A 16,180-nucleotide genomic window follows, 5' to 3' on the forward strand; every position below is an offset into this window, starting at 1 on the left:
ATATATAGACCTGTGAACAAACACACACATACACACAGACACACACGCATATACACACTTATTTTTCTTTCATATGCAGATTTCAAATACTTTAGAAGTTTTCCCAGACAAAATATTTCTGTATGCAGTGAGTTATACATAATAATTACATGTATATTGATAATTTAAGCCTCTGGCACAAAGGCTCAGGTCTCAAACTGCTACAAGGAGCTGCGCCACAGAGAAACTCAAAATATTCAAGAGACACAATAAAACCAGAAATAGAAAAAAGTACAAACACACATAATCTGAGTCCTCAGGATTCCCTGGATGATTGAACATGCATCATTGTCTAGTGCAGACCTTCCCAAAGTGTGGGGCCCGCCCCCTAGGGGGGGCGCAGAGCCATTGCAGGGGGCGCGGTATAAAAAGGGGGGAGGGGACAAAATGCTTGGACACTAGTGATGGGATTTCCGGCTCTTTTTAGAGATCCGGCTCTTTCGGTTCGGCTCACTAAAAAGAGCCGGCTCTTTTGGCTCCGAACCGGCTCTTCAGGTTGTTTTGTTGCTTTAATTAATTTATTATTAACAATAATATAGAATTACGCACAAAAGGAATTACTAACATAAAAAAAGTGGTTTTATTTATATATGTTTATATATAAATATATGCGGTGGCCCCTAGAGACAAAACACGTACAAACACCAAAACACATTTCTAGCATGAACTGAACTTCCAAAGCAGAGCTACTAGATCACTTAAATTACACAATTGAAAGCATGTGTGTATTGTTTGTGTATTTATACACAAGCACTCATATATATTCAAATAATTTTTAAAAAAAAGTTCATTTACCTGTTACTACCACACACCAAATCCGGTCGTTGGTACTTGCTGGCTTGTGTAGCCACAAGATAACAAAAGCTCAACACTGCGCCCAGCATCCTGGAGCACTTCTGTTGTCTTTTATACGTGTTTTGAGTTTTTATGTGCTTCAGAGTTCGTACGTGATTTGAAGTTTGTATGTGCTTTGTCTGTAGGGGCCACCGTAAATATACTTTTATTTATTCACTCCACATAAAATGTAATAAATAAATCATATAATACAAAAATCAACTATTTACATTTCAACTTTTAACTATTTAAATTTTCAGCTTTTTCCTTTTACAAATTTAAAGTGAAAACAACACAAAACACTGCAAACCACAACACAATTAAATATAAATTAAAATATGAAAACATAAAGAACATGCATATTCTCTGTCATATGGGCCTGCATGAATAAACTTTCTGAATCCTTTATCATCTGCAACCGAAAATAGTTGTGGATGATTACTATACCTTTCTAATGTGATGTTGTTGTCCCTGGCTCTCTTTCTCTCTCTCTCTCCCGCTCTGTTCCTGTGCTACTGAGTGTAACTACCGCCCCTCCCCCCTCTGCCCAGCATAAAGCACAAGGCTCGCGTGCAGAGTGAAGCGAAAAAAAGTGCGAGAGAGAAGCAGAGTGAAGCTGACCCCCCACCCACTTGAAACGTAAAGGCAAATAGGCGGAGCGGTTAGTGCTACGTTTGTGCAGATTTGTGCAGGTAAAATTAGCGTTTGTGCTGCTACGGTTTCCGAGATATTAAACTTTATTTTATAGGTCATTCAAAGGTCACCATCCCCCCAGACTGCTCCAAAACAAACCAAAATGGTCTACTTTTTTAGTGCTACGTTTGTGCAGATTTGTGCAGGTAAAATTAGCGTTTGTGCTGCTACGGTTTCCGAGATATTAAACTTTATTTTATAGGTCATTCAAAGGTCACCATCCCCCCAGACTGCTCCAAAACAAACCAAAATGGTCTACTTTTTTAGTGCTACGTTTGTGCTGATTTGTGCAGGTAAAATTAACGTTTGTGCTGCTATGATTTGAGATATTCTGTTATGGTTTACTGCTGAAAAATGTCTTTTTCAAATGACCTTTCACTTTGTGTGTTCACTTGTTCAATAAAGTTCTGTTAAAAAAACCCTCTTGTTGTATGTAATCAGCTAAATTTGTAATGAGTGTATTTTTTTTTTTACTTCAATTTCTTTACTTCAATCACTTTTTGTTCATAAAACCACGATGCAAATGCTTGAGGATTTATTTTTTTTAGAGTGGATTAAAAAAACTTTATTGAAAACTACATTTGAACATTTTACACTCCCATGAACACTTTGAGAAACGAACAAGCTCGCAGTCTTTTGCATCAAATACACATTTTCTGGCAGAAAAAACTATTATTTGGCATTACTGTGTCTGAAGGATTCTTAGAACAGCGTTCATCTGATTTCTGAACAAGGTAAGCTTACGTTTAAAATACTGAGGTTTTAGTTAGTTAATACATGATATAGCTAACTGTCTGGATCAAAAGGACTTTTTTCAATGTTAAACATTTTCAAAAATGTCCAAGAAAAAAGTTTCTAAAGCACTTTAAAACATGTAGCACACTGGACTAAAGTGCTGTACAGTACATGGGTTAAATACTCAGACTCAATTTAATAAACTCACAAATTCAATAGCTCCATCTTAAAAACAATAATTCCACAAAATATGAAAGTGTAGATTGGTGGAGAACTTGGGGGAGGGGTTGCTCCTGGCTGTATATATAGTTCAGAAATCACGTTTTGCTCCATCATAATCATAGTGTGTGTTTTTTTTTTATTTTTTTTTTAGATGCCTCGAAAGCCATCTGTAGACAAGGTTTCCATTTTTGCAGTTCTTTGTAATTCAAAAGAGGCCATAGTCCAAAATGGCAAAATAGCCACTCCAGCTGCATCAGTCTGGAAAGAGCTGAGTCAGCAGCTAGAAGACAAGATGTCAGCAAAGGCCCTGTACACTTTTGTGAAGCTAAATAGACACAACATCTGGTCAGCTTTGGAAATCAGTGATCAGGAAAGTAATAGTGAAGGAGAGTTAGATTCACATTGCATTTCTCCTGGACAAGAAAACTGTCAAGCTTTTGAACTAGAAGTCCCTTTTGAGGACTGGGTTAAATTTATTCCTGAAAAGGTTGAATACAATGACAAGTTTTCTCCTACCCAAAAAAGGGAATACACAATTTTGAAACCTGGCACTTGGACTCATATCATCAACGATCTTATATGGAAGAAGATCAAAAATACATGTACACTTGTGTTCCGTAGAGCAAAGGTCCATCCAACTGTATGGAGGTCAGCGAGGGCAGCAGATCTGATGGATGTTGGAGATCCTGAGCCAAGCCACCTTCCAAATTTGGCCACTCTGCGAAAAGCCAAACAAGAGAGAAAAGACTTGGAATTAGGAGATAAGGACCCCATTGCATCTCTGCAATTGTTAAAATATAGTGTTCCTCACAGTGGTAGCATCCGAGATATTGGACTGGACAGGTTTTTCTGTCACTACTGGAGTCAAACACAGATGCATGTTTATAAGACATTGTCAAAAAAATCTCCCCCAACTGTGTGCTTTGATGCAACCGGTTCAGTTGTGAAAAAACTGCTGAGACCAAATGGCAAATCTGGCCATATCTTCCTTTATCAAGGTATTCTGAAAGAAAACAATTGCCCCAGTGTCCCAGTGGTGCAAATGCTGTCAGAGAAACATGATGTTAATGCCATCGCAAACTGGTTGAAAGAATGGATTCGTGCAGGTGCACCTGTGCCAAAGGAAGCTGTGAGTGACTTTTCTCTGGCAATTCTGGGAGCTCTGGTCAAGGCTTTCACTCCTCATCCTGATCTGAAGTCCTACCTTAATGAATGCTTTCATGTCCTTCTTGGAACCCAGTCTGCCAAACTCCCCCTTTGTTATATCAGGGTTGATGTTGCGCACTGCATCAAGATGATATGCCAGTGGGACTGCCTGAAGAAGAAAACACATCGTGTTAAAAATTTCTTTGTCAGGTCATTAGCAAAACTTCTTCAGTCTCAATGTTTGGACCATGCAAAACAGCTCCTAAATGCTATCACTGTTGTGGCCCTCAGTGAGGCAGAAGGTGATGACAATTCTGGAGCCCCTCTTCCTTCAGAAAGGTGCAAGAAATACTTGAAAGCCCAAATTGCTCAAGACTCCATCATCATTCCAGATGAACAGACGGAGGAAAGTGAGAGAGTGGATTCAGTGGATGAGATCCAGACTGACCTACGACAGTGGGTAACAGAAATATGTGAGGAGAGCAGGTCACTTGCTGCAGCAAACGGGGATAGAGATAATATTCACTTTCTCCCTGAGATTATTCCTCATATAATAAGACTCGCAAGTTACTTGCCACTCTGGACAGGAATAATGGTCCCTCTCTTCCAAAGCACCAGCATCACAGCAAGTTCAGCCACTGTTGAAGCTGAGTTCAAAAACATAAAACATGGCCTTTTCAAACATGACAACTTGCCTCTTTGAGTCGATCGCTTCATTGCTCGTCATCTTTCCTTCATCGAGGGAAATATGCGGATTTGTTCTGCAAAAGAAAAGGTCAAAGATGAGGCAACGGTGGGATCACTGAAAGTCACAGATGCCAATTCTGGATCCATGACGACTCACAATGCAGAAGACAAAATAAAAATGGATGCTCACCCGTTTGTGGGATCTGATGCTGCCACAAACATTCTTCCGGCTGATGGGGATGCAGTTGAGAACTGGAGGGGCCTAGCTGTTCCACCCAAAAAAAGGAAGAGGACTTCCTACCTCTCTTCATGTACCGAATGGCTCCATGCAGATGAAACTTTTGGGGCCAAAAGAGTGAAAGTGGGATTATTAAAAAATGGAAACCTCCATCAGCCTATTAGATTAGGGGAATCGACAATCTCTGTGCTCAATACCTGTGCATTTGATGCATTTTTTCAGTGCTTATGTTGTGCCTTCTGTGACAGCTCCACATTTCAAAATGCTGTTCTGAAAGACAGTGAAAACCCAGTCCTACAGCTGGTGAAAGCCATTGCCACAGATGGTGTGACCCAACAAACCTACAGGAGGAGAGCAGAGCTGCTTAGTGTAATGTTTGAAGCTGTCTCGTTGAGGTCTGCTGCGATCCAAATCGATGCTCAGTGCAATATCTCCGCTGTAATTGCTAAGACAATGAGGAACATCTCAAGTGTTTATTTTACCAAACACTGCTCTTCACAGCACTGCTACCTCAGCAAAGGGATGACAAGGGAAGTGCCATTTGTTTCTCCTGCCATCTCTGTCCTCAAAGAGTCTGGTATGGCTCATCTTGGCACGGCTGTGGAAGCAGGACTTGGCCTACCTGAGTCTACCTGCCTCAGGCCACTCTCCAATCCATCTCTGTGTCCATCAGAATTCAAAACAGAAGACAGCACCACAGGAAATGAGCTCTGTGCAGGGACAGTTACTCACAGCTACAACATTGGAGATATCGTGTGGATTGATACTGACCTTGCAAACCAAACAGAATTTCCACTGAATGAATTTCCCTCCAACCTGGTTCTCCAAGAAAAGTCGTTCACTATAAGGGCATTAATTGCTTTCCATGGAAAGATGACCACTGATGGTTTGGGGCATTACACTGCATACTGCAGGAGAGCTCCATGTGTGTGGGAGTGCTATGATGACCTGGGAAATGGAGTGACAGGAGCATCTGAAAAGAAAAAAATACAACCCCATGCCGTGTTATACACAGTATAATGAGTGCTGCCTGCATTTTTCTGTTTTATTTGGTTCATTACAGTTACATGTGTTCAAATGGCTAGTGTGTGTTATCAGTAAGTTCAGTTTTGCACATAAAGTTGAAGTTCTAAATTAAAAATCTTTTAACGCTCTTTTCTTTGTCAGTCTGATGCATATTTGCTTTTACACACCCAGTCACTTTCACCCGTAGCCTTGAAAGTAACCGTTTTATTTTTCTGTCAATAACTTTTCTGTATTTGTTTTGTGTTTACCTTGTGGCTTAAGTCAGGGGTCAGCATCCTTTTCATTTCAAAGGGCCCCTTTTACCCCTGCTGCTACAAAACCTGTCTAGAGCCTAAAAAAAGAAAGAGCCTATAAATATCTAGAAAATGAGTTGTTGTATCGTGTAAGCTATGGAAATGTAAATAAAAATGCTTATTTTTAGATTTGATAAGACAATGAATCATCAAAGCTTTATAACGGAAAAAAGTATTTGTTAAAATGAAGCCAGCTACGTGCATCCTTTCCATAATAATTGAAAATTACAGTAAACAGATTTGAAGCTATGAAACATTAAATCACTTTTAAAAGCCTTGTACATTCAGTGAATAGTCAATGCAGATATTTCATAAAAAAAAAAAAAAACTGTTAACAGAACCCTTTCTTGTTGTCTTTATAATAAAAAAATGACTTACCTGGTCTTATAAGAGCCACAGTGGAGGGGCCGGAGAGCTACATGTTGCTTTAGAGCCGCAGGTTGAAGATCCCTCGCCTAGGTGCTGTGGAATATTCAGTTTTCTACACGTAGGTAACAACCTATCAAAGCAAACACTTCATTTTTTCTGAGACAGCTACATTAATAATAATGAACATATATAATTCAAAACAAAATCATAGAGGCCAACTGGGTATGTAAAAAATAATAATAATTTAGGTATACGTGAATCACTTCACATGAAACTCAGTTTTGCCACAGAAAAAATAAAAACTTTAGCCTACCTTGTGTACGTTTCTGCACTGGTAACAAAAGAAATATCGACCTTTCCGCTGAATAAATTGTGTTACTAAAGTGTAAACTAATAAAAGTTAATATGCAGCAAGCCTAGAAAAAGTGCAAAACTCCACAGCTGCTGAAACTCACTGCCACAGACACTGGTGTTATACAGCGTAGGCCGTAATAATTAAAATCATTATATCTCAGATACTGTAGCAGCACAAACGCTAATTTTACCTGCACAAATCAGCACAAACGTAGCACTAAAAAAGTAGACCATTTTGGTTTGTTTTGGAGCAGTCTGGGGGGATGGTGACCTTTGAATGACCTATAAAATAAAGTTTAATATCTCGGAAACCGTAGCAGCACAAACGCTAATTTTACCTGCACAAATCTGCACAAACGTAGCACTAACCGCTCCGCCTATTTGCCTTTACGTTTCAAGTGGGTGGGGGGTCAGCTTCACTCTGCTCGAGAAGCGAGAGAGAGAGGGTGAGAGAAAGAAAAAAAAAAACCCACGTGACGGCTCGCGATAAGGAGCCGGCTCGTGTCGTTCACGTCAAAGACCCGGCTCTAAGAGCCATTTCGTTCGCGAACGACCCATCACTATTGGACACTGCTAGCACGGGTGTCCACAGAAACGCAAAGCAGGAGATGAAGCATCGCTGAATATGTTTCCAAACCAACTTCATTCTAAGCCAAAGACCAGAAAATATGGTGAAGCATATCTGCCCTTTGGCTTCACCTGCACAAGTGCCGAGGTAGGTCTCCCTGCAGGATTGGTTTCCCCTGCATCATAGCATTGCTGGGCTGTTCAAATCACGGACAAACAGTATCCCACAGCTGTTTATGTTTTTAAACCCATTTTGCACAGAGTGGCATTATTTGAAAAATGTATTGATAGCAATGTTGAATATTATATAATATTCAACATTATTACACATGAAAAAAAACAACTACAGTAAAATAATGACACTGTGACGCCTCTGCCTTTGTAAATGGAGGGACAGTAACTGCGTGTAAAACCTGCAGACAGTCAGATTAACAGTGTTTTGTCTCTATCTGCTATTCTGCAATTCATCTCATGTAAACAATAACGTGCGCACAGCGTGACGTGAAAAAAGGCACATACCTTTGACATTGCGTGACCAACTCTGTATTCCTCGTCCACACGTAAACGCAAAAATGGAGTTTAAAAAATCTCCGTTTTCGGTGATTTCAAAAATACCCGTGTAGGTGCGGACGCAGCGTAAAAGAGTTAGTAGTTTATTTTATTGCTACCTGTAATTTATTGCAGATTACTTGTATTTGCTTAATTGTTTACTAAATGTTTGAGGTGTGAAATAAACCGCAATGGAGCAAAATATGGGTGTGTGTGGTTTGAGAAGGGGGGGGGGGGTGCGAACAATTTTCTTGTAAAACAAAGGGGGGCCTAGCAAAAAAAGATTGGGAACCACTGGTGCAGTGTAACATGTGGCTGGATATAACAAGCTTCACCGTAGCAGTGAAGGTGCAGTTTTTCTATATGATAAATAAATGTTTCTGTAGTAAATGAAAGACGTGTGTGAGCATGATTTAAAATGTGAACAATGTGCAAAATTACAGGAAAGGAGAAAGTTTCACAAAATTAATCCACAAAAAATTCTTGTTGTTTCTTAGTTCAGACCAACGATGAAACAAACAAACTTACACAGACGATGATAAAAAAAACGGGAACTTTTCTGCCATTTAAATGTTTATTTATGACTTAATTACTTCGGACTATATGGTCACGGTGGAGATCTTTAACAGAAGGAGAAGCTGCAAAACTTTAACAGTACAATCCAAAGTCCAAATTTAATGCACTCCAGGATGTTATTGGCTTAAAAACTGCTGGAGCTGCCATCTTATTAGTGTCCATAGACACTTCATTACAGGCAACCTCATTAACAATGTCTGCTTTAATAAACACGTTTGGCTTCAACATTAGGACTTCATTAAGCAGCTGGTGGAAAAGCTCCATGTAACACTGCTGCAAGCATCATTTAACTCAAACAGTAATATACAATTTTACACAAATTGCACCTTTAACTGTCCTTTTGTTTTCTGGAGGATTGTTTACTTTCAAATGATTAAAATCACATTTAAGAAGCACAAAATGCAAATTCAGCAACAAAAGAGATGAGAAAGCAATGAAAAAAGAACACAAACAGAAGCAAAACTAGTACAGAAAGCATCTCATGAAAATGACAACTGGTTTAGATTAATTGCATTTTTACAGTTTTCTCTGTGTTTTTATAATTACTGGTGAATTTACTGACAAATCAGAGGATTTTCAGGAAGTCCGTTTATAGAGGTGAGATGTACCTGTCAGGATTCATATCTGAATATTTTAAAATACCAAATAAATATACAGTACATGAATGTTTGTATAGAAAAGCCACATCCATGCAGAAGATTTGGATACTCAGTATTGTGGTTAAAAAATAGCACAACACCTCAATTTCTTATGTAATACAAACTTTATTCCGATAAAAACAAACTGCACACAGGGTTTCCAGAATCACAAACAGTTATATCGATCAATATAATCTGTAAATCTTTGTGATTTCTTTAAGATTTAAGATTTTCTTTCAAACACAAGTTAGAAAAAATGACAGAAAAACACAGAACGCCGGTCTGAGTATCAGGTGTATACAGACAGTGCTGCATGATTGTGTTGTTATGACATTGTGGGGACCACAAAGTTTGCATTTAGACGTAAGCTTTGGCATCTGGTTCTGATTTGGCTGTGGGCGTGTACACCTTCTGTGGTGCATTTCCATAATAACCGCTGCAAAACAAGAAATACAAAGTCAGACAGATTCTCAAAGCAGCAACATCCCCAGACTGGAACAACTGAAAATGTCAAGAGTTCAACAATAAAAAGTAACGAGTGCGTGTTTACCTTTTCTTCACCGACGCTCTCTTACACGCCGAGCAGAGAAAAGCTCCGCCCAGCATGGCCAGACAGGCTCCAGCCCATCCCATGTAGAGGCCGGTGCCGAGCTCGAACCTGGAAATGACGTGACAATTATTAACAGACAGAAATCAGCTTAAACTTAAGTTTCAGGCAGAAAATGCTCAGATTTACTTGTTTTACTTACATTTAAAATGCAAAAAAGATCAAATATAACAAAATAAAATCAGATTAAATTAACATTTAAAGCATGTCATATTAGTTTATAGCATCAAAAACAAATTTATTAATGGAGGAATTAAAAATAGTTATCATTAAAAGGACTCAGCTGTCCCTTAATGGCAATCATCTTTTCTTTTTAACTCTGGTATTTCTCATGAGATCAAAATTCAGCATCTGTGTGGTGAACGTACTTCATTCCACCGTAGAACGGATCGTTGAAGTCATTAACCACTCTGGCTGCGTACCAGGAAGCAGCTACCAGGCAGCAAAGACCTGCAGACACAAGCACAAAGTATTACAGCCTCACTTCCTTTCTTTCTTAGTCTCTTTCCACCACCTGTGAGTGCACTCACAGCATCGCATCACCAGTTCTTACTAAAAAATGTTTCTGTTTCACTTTACTTTTGTTTCGTTTCCACCACACAGCATGTATATAGTTTGTACTTTCAATGTCTTTTTATTATTTTTATACCTCTGACTCAACACTTCCTACAAATATAACATTCAATAAACACTCAGTTTACCTCTTTTAAATTTGAGTTTGATGAGTGTTTTATTGTAGGCTCTTCACTTTGCCATATGGAAGACTGTAAGGTGACAGTTCCTACGTTTAATTGGTGTTATATAAAAAAACACAAACGTGAATCAATAAACTTTAACTACACAAGAGAGGAAAAAGAGGAAGGAGCTTGGCTTTAATCCTGGGAGAGAACCAAGCATGAAAAGATCATCTCATGCTGCAAAAAACATTTGTGGTTTAAGCCTACACGGGGATCGTATGAGGGCCTCCACGTGTCTGTGTTACTCACTCCTTTTTATTTTGGTCCTTTTCTTAATGCATTATCTAATAAATAGCACGGTGCACTTAGTTATACTGACAGGTCTTCCAAAAAGTCTGTGCTCCAATTTTACTGAGTAAAACTCTAGGATCTAACTTGTGTATTATTCAGCACTAATCTGCAAATATCTGCTTAGTTGGAGAACAACATGGAGAGAAATGCTCCAGGTTTGCAGACTGTACAAACACGTCATGTCAGTTTTGCTCATGCAGAAGTTTGTAATCATTTCTTTGATATATCTGTAAATTCATTCAGTAAACAAATGAAGAAACTTCACTGAAATAAAAGAAAGGAAGAAGAGCAAAAAACTTGCAGAGCTTCCAACTTCCAGCATCTGTAATACATCAATATATAACAATCCACAATAACTCTGTTGTGGAGCTTGGAAAGAAAAGCGTCTGGACTTAAACAGGCCCAGACGCTTTTCCTTCCAAGCTCCTTAGACAATCTACAACAACACTGAATGCAAAAATATCCAAATATCTAAAACTTATGATAGTATTTTGTAGTAAATTTCTACTGAGTGTCTTAATAATAGAAAATCAATTAACCTTTTCTTGACTTTCCCTTCAGACAAAGTTTTCTGTGTTAGTGTTTGTAGCATGTGAAGTGACAGAGATGAACCATCACACTCACCGGCCAGGATGCTCAGGATTCCTCCAATGGTGGCGATCTTGGCCTTGGATTGTTCAGTGGTTGAGCCGATCTTGATGCACTTGAGTCCAAGCAGAGCGACAATCATGGAGCCGAGGCCGAACAGCAGACAGATGATCATCAGGGCACGACAGGCCTGTACATGGACTGCAGACACAGAAAGAAGTCATTAATTATTGTTTACATACTTACTCAGGGTTTGTGGGTAATTCTGTAATTCACATAGAAACAGAGCCTCTGCAGCCCTGTTCATGGAAAACACACCCAGCAATTTACAAATAGATGATCAGTTTTGCTTAAACACAAAGAAACTGAGCGCTTGATGGGAACTCTTTGATTTTCAGTGACAGGTTTGTCCTTTGAGTTCTTTCTGTTCATCCCCCTGTTTTTACCTATTGTGCTGTCTGACAAAACCTGATCTAGACTCGTTGGAATCAATAAATAATTTATTCTGAAACCTGTTTTTTTGTTTTATTTTATATGTGAACATAGTTTTCATGCAAAACAAAGTGAGGTGAGCTGTAATGAAACTTTAAATGTCAAAAAGAACGAAAAATACTCCAGCCGGTGACATAAATCCCAGTAAAACCAGTCCTAACTTCCCTTGACTCTTTATTTTAAATGTAATATAAAACAAACAGGGAAATAACTACCTGTGCAAAGGTAAAAATATATATATATATAAATATATAACCACCTGTTACTGTAAAACTCATTTATATGTTTACATCTTTATTAAACGTTTATTAAAAATACACAAAAGCTAAACTGTTTAAGGAAAAGGAGGAACTGGCTGTAACATTAGGTGTGTATTTGTGTGTTTTACAGCTGCTGCAGTCATTTATTAACCAGATGACCTCTGCTGATCATTAGAAACAACTACCACACCTCTTTATGAGCTTCAGGGAATTTCAGGAGCAATGGTAGGTAAGCTGGTAGGAGTCATACCGAGTAATAATGATGATGATGAGTTTGGTTTCAACAGCCATTTAAACTCAGACAGGTACATAAATATATGTCACTAAACACCTTTATAACACCAGTTATATGGACAAGCTTTCTAAAGACGTTCAAAACTCTCAAAAATTGTAACTTTGAATCTTTTATACTGGAGTATTTCATTAGAGCCTCAATTGCAGGAGGAAACCTGGCGTCTCTTTACATCTTTATCACTATGTAGGAAAAAGTGTCGAGAGATTTGATGAGTTTTAAAAATACAAAAAACCATCAAAAATAAGCCTCCAGTCTGCTTTTATAGATAAACCTGCTGAACCCACATTAAAGTCCAAGTAAAGTAAAGAATGAAGAAACATACTGAGCTGTTTGTTTGGGGTTTTTATCCTTCTTCTCAGAGAAGTTTCTTTGTTTCTGCCCATTTTGCTTTCAACAGAGAAAACTCAAAATGGCGTCCAAAAACTATCCTTGTATAACAATTACTGAGAAAAAGTCAACCTAACACAATCCAATAATAACCTTTATTGATCAAGCTAAGATTTTTCTGAAGACTTGGCAACTTTATAACAAACATTTTAATAAGTATCTATTTTCATTTTTACTTTAGGCGGGAAACACCGTCAGCAACCTTTGGACGACAAATTCTGAAATGCTGCCACGCGACATGCTGGCCTATTTTCTAAACAGCCTGTATGACAAGGTTTCAAAGAGCTTTACAGAGATACGACACCTTTATAGCTTTATGAGAGATGGAAACTAAACTGTTTGTCTGGTGCGGCCTAAAAGCTCTGACCACATCCTGTTTCCTGGGTCACGATTGGTCAACAGTTTAACAAGTTTTTTTATTCTGTTTGCTCAGTCATCTCCTGTTCTGCTTTTCATAGACACTAATGCTGCTTTTAAAATATAATGATGTCATAAAATAACATTATTTTGTTATCAGGTTTGATCAGAGTGTCTGACATCAACTCTCAGCTTGAGATAAGTAACAGGAGGACTTGAGTGTCTGGTCTTACCGGGGAGGGCCAGCATCGATTCAAAGTCCCGGCATTCGGCGATTCCCGCGCTGTTCTCAGCACAGGCGTGCCACAAGTTTTCAAACTGCCTCTGAGAGATGATCACGCTGCCGGACACGGTGGAAACCTTCCAGTAGTCGTTAACCAGCGCCGCACCGTTAACCAGCCAGCTGATTATGCACATGATGAACCCGACCGCTTCCACTGCCGTCGACATGATTACAGATGTTTCCACAAAAATTACTTAAAAAAAACCACAGCAACTCTCCCCAAAAATCCAGCGACCACAAATAGCCTAACAACAGCAACGTTCACAAGAACATTAACAGGGAGTAACTCTGTGTCCTCTAAGCTGAAGCCTTCAGGTAGTCAGGAACAGGCTGGAGGTGATGGAGGCTCTGGTGTCGCTCTTTCAGTTACGTCCTGTTAATCTGACATCTGGTGCTCCAGCACAGGGACTTTACTCTAACAGGGGCCATAAACTGCAGGGCCACTCCTTCTGTTTCCCCCTGACCACACACCAATCGATGACAATGATAGATAATGTAGTCGAGTCTTCAGCCACACCTGAGTCACAATGATCCACAGGTTTTTATTATTTTGAGAGGGTTTGTGTTCTGCAGAGGACACTGGGTATTCTTACTTGGGTCCTGGAGCTTTCGATTATTTTCTTTTTCTTTAAAATGCAAAAAGTTGTGGATGAGTTGCGGCGACGTTGCACAGCTTACAATATTGGAGGTTATTTTATTAGCAGATCACATGTAGGGTAATCTGGTTCTTTACAAGCATATTTTAAAATTAATTGATAAACTGCTGCTGTGAGCGTGCCACAGGAAATAGAAATGTAGAAATGATCCAGCATTTTGTACTTTCAGTTTGCTCATCTGGATGTCAGTTTGTTTTTTAATGAGTTTTGTTTTGATGCTTTATTAGTAACACAAGTTTTACAAGATAAAATATATCAGTAAATATCCTATTTGTGAATTTTGAGGTATCTCAGAGGAGACGTTTGCTAATGTTAAATGACAGGAAACATTCAGCATCATCATGCTAGAAAAGCTCAGCCGCAGATCAGTAATGGAGCCACAGGCTAAATGTGCCAACCTCACATTAGCACCTTCAGAAGATTTCTGGCACAGGAAGGTTTCTCACTAAATCCAAATACTCTACAGAAAAACACAAAAACACACCTCTGGGTTGGTCAACAAAAATATTCCAGTGCTGGAGTTGTTTTCATTATGCAAGCGAGTGATACTGATACTGACATTCTATGGGAGAGGGCGTTTACTGCATACAATACATAATCGTTATAATTACATTTAGAATTATATAAATATATATTATATAAGATGAATGGTTGTTAGTTATGGCTTACATACATGTCATAAATTTAAAACTATTTTTTATACTTAAATTTATTTTTATTTATTTAAATAATTGCTGAATAATTTTTTCACCCCTTTTTCAGCCTCGACTAACAGATTCAGTGTTCATATTATCAGTAATCACAGATCTGTGTCCAATTTAAAATTCCAGTCAAAGAATTTCAATAAAGAAGTGAAATAAAGAAAGTGAGACTGAGTGAAGTCAGTTATCGAGCAGCTGTTATTGCTTTGAAACCGAGTTCCCCACATGCCTGCTCAACATCACCTCCACCAGTTGTTTTACTGTGTGGCTCTGACCTAACCTGTGCTGGAGGGAAGTGAAACTATGCCACTTCATCTGTTCTAAAAATCCTTCACCACACTGAACCCTAAACTGAAGTTCATACTTCACATACTTCATCAGTAAAGCAGGTGCTCTCTGGTTTCTGGTCGATGAGAACAGGAGAGGAACAGAAACGTCCAAATAAAGAAGTCCTGGTTGCACTGCTGAGTCAGCTAAACAAGAGAAGTGTACCAGTGTCGCCTGCCGTGCCTACTAATGACATAATCTTCACTGAAACCATCGTGAGCCACCAGAAATATTATTCTGTATATTTCTTTAACATTTAATTTGCTAATCTTCCTGATTAAACATATTTTGTAACATAACTACATGAGAAAGCAATAGAAACATACTTGATGCAATTAGCTTTGAAAGGTTTGTGTGTGAGTCATACGTGCTGATTTCAGGCTGCAGACGGCAGGTTAGCAGGTTGTATGAGATGCTCGAGGTTTTATAGTTTTATGGTTGACAACAGTTAATATTTGATCGTCATGAGAGTCCAAAGTCTGACTTTTATGGTCTTTGTATCACCAGAGAGAAAAGAGACTGGCAAAAACAAACAGGTAAATCACGAACATGGTGCACAACATTTAACATAAGGGAAAAAACTGTTACACACCCAGATACACACATTGAATGTCCTTATTTTTAAATGAACAATAACATTTGCAGAAGTTGCTTTTACAGTTAAATGGACATCTATGCAAAACCGCTCCTGCTGTGAAGAAGCAGGTCAGCTTATCAGTTCTTCAGTTTGTAAAGCTCTTATTCATCTCCTTTTTCTGCCCTTCCTTGGCCATGATGCTCTATATCTCAACTCGTCACACAGTGTACAAAAAGTTAATCACATTTTAATGCGTTTCATGCACGAGAACCATTTTTCAACATGCACTGAAGCCCCTCAGCACGTCGAAGACACGCCATGAGACAACAGCCTGTGATACAGTTTCAGACAACTAATTACATCACATCAGGTCTAACTGCAAATGCACAACATCACAGGGATAAAGTCCAATCCAAACTACAACCACGGGACAGTTATTAAAATGAATGTATGAGAGGAGCGCCCGACTGTACATTCAGCCTTAATCATTAATTAGTAGTTTTAAACACTTATAACGGTATTTTGAAAAGAATGAATAAGTCACAACAAAGTCACCATATTATTTTTTTTAAGGCCTTTGAAGAAAATTAAATTGGTGTGATTTAGAAATATGATCACTCGACAATAAAACAAAGCTCGTATGACTCGTGACCTAC

The 16,180-nt window shown here is 38.6% G+C and overlaps 1 protein-coding gene and 1 long non-coding RNA gene across 6 annotated transcripts; both read right to left on the bottom strand.

The window, feature by feature from the left end:
- Window positions 1–3,960: 3,960 nt before the first annotated feature.
- Window positions 3,961–7,442, bottom strand: LOC309693985. 3 transcript variants are annotated; one of them, XR_014272756.1, is made up of 7 exons: window positions 6,292–7,442; window positions 5,869–5,951; window positions 5,366–5,567; window positions 5,105–5,254; window positions 4,792–4,935; window positions 4,547–4,694; window positions 3,961–4,430 (listed from the first exon to the last, which is right to left on the bottom strand). It is a non-coding gene; the product is annotated as an uncharacterized lncRNA (long non-coding RNA). The 3 variants fall into 3 exon arrangements; XR_014272757.1 differs by having other exon boundaries at window positions 3,961–4,117; window positions 4,365–4,430; window positions 4,792–5,254; XR_014272758.1 differs by having other exon boundaries at window positions 4,792–5,254.
- Window positions 7,443–8,062: 620 nt separating this feature from the next.
- cldn15la (claudin 15-like a) lies at window positions 8,063–15,321 on the bottom strand. 3 transcript variants are annotated; one of them, XM_082513671.1, is made up of 6 exons: window positions 15,315–15,321; window positions 13,214–13,417; window positions 11,226–11,390; window positions 9,942–10,023; window positions 9,517–9,624; window positions 8,063–9,402 (listed from the first exon to the last, which is right to left on the bottom strand). In XM_082513671.1, the coding sequence occupies exons 2-6, from the start codon at window positions 13,395–13,397 to the stop codon at window positions 9,324–9,326; spliced, it is 618 nt and encodes a 205-aa protein (XP_082369797.1). In that variant the 5' UTR covers window positions 13,398–13,417; window positions 15,315–15,321; the 3' UTR covers window positions 8,063–9,323. The 3 variants fall into 3 exon arrangements, with proteins under 3 accessions (XP_082369797.1, XP_082369796.1, XP_082369795.1); XM_082513670.1 differs by lacking the exon at window positions 15,315–15,321 and adding an exon at window positions 14,404–14,534; XM_082513669.1 differs by lacking the exon at window positions 15,315–15,321 and having other exon boundaries at window positions 13,214–13,887.
- Window positions 15,322–16,180: the final 859 nt, after the last annotated feature.

This window comes from Aulonocara stuartgranti (assembly GCF_965226115.1).
Source record: "Aulonocara stuartgranti genome assembly, chromosome: 18".
NCBI classification, from domain to species: Eukaryota; Metazoa; Chordata; class Actinopteri; order Cichliformes; family Cichlidae; genus Aulonocara; species Aulonocara stuartgranti.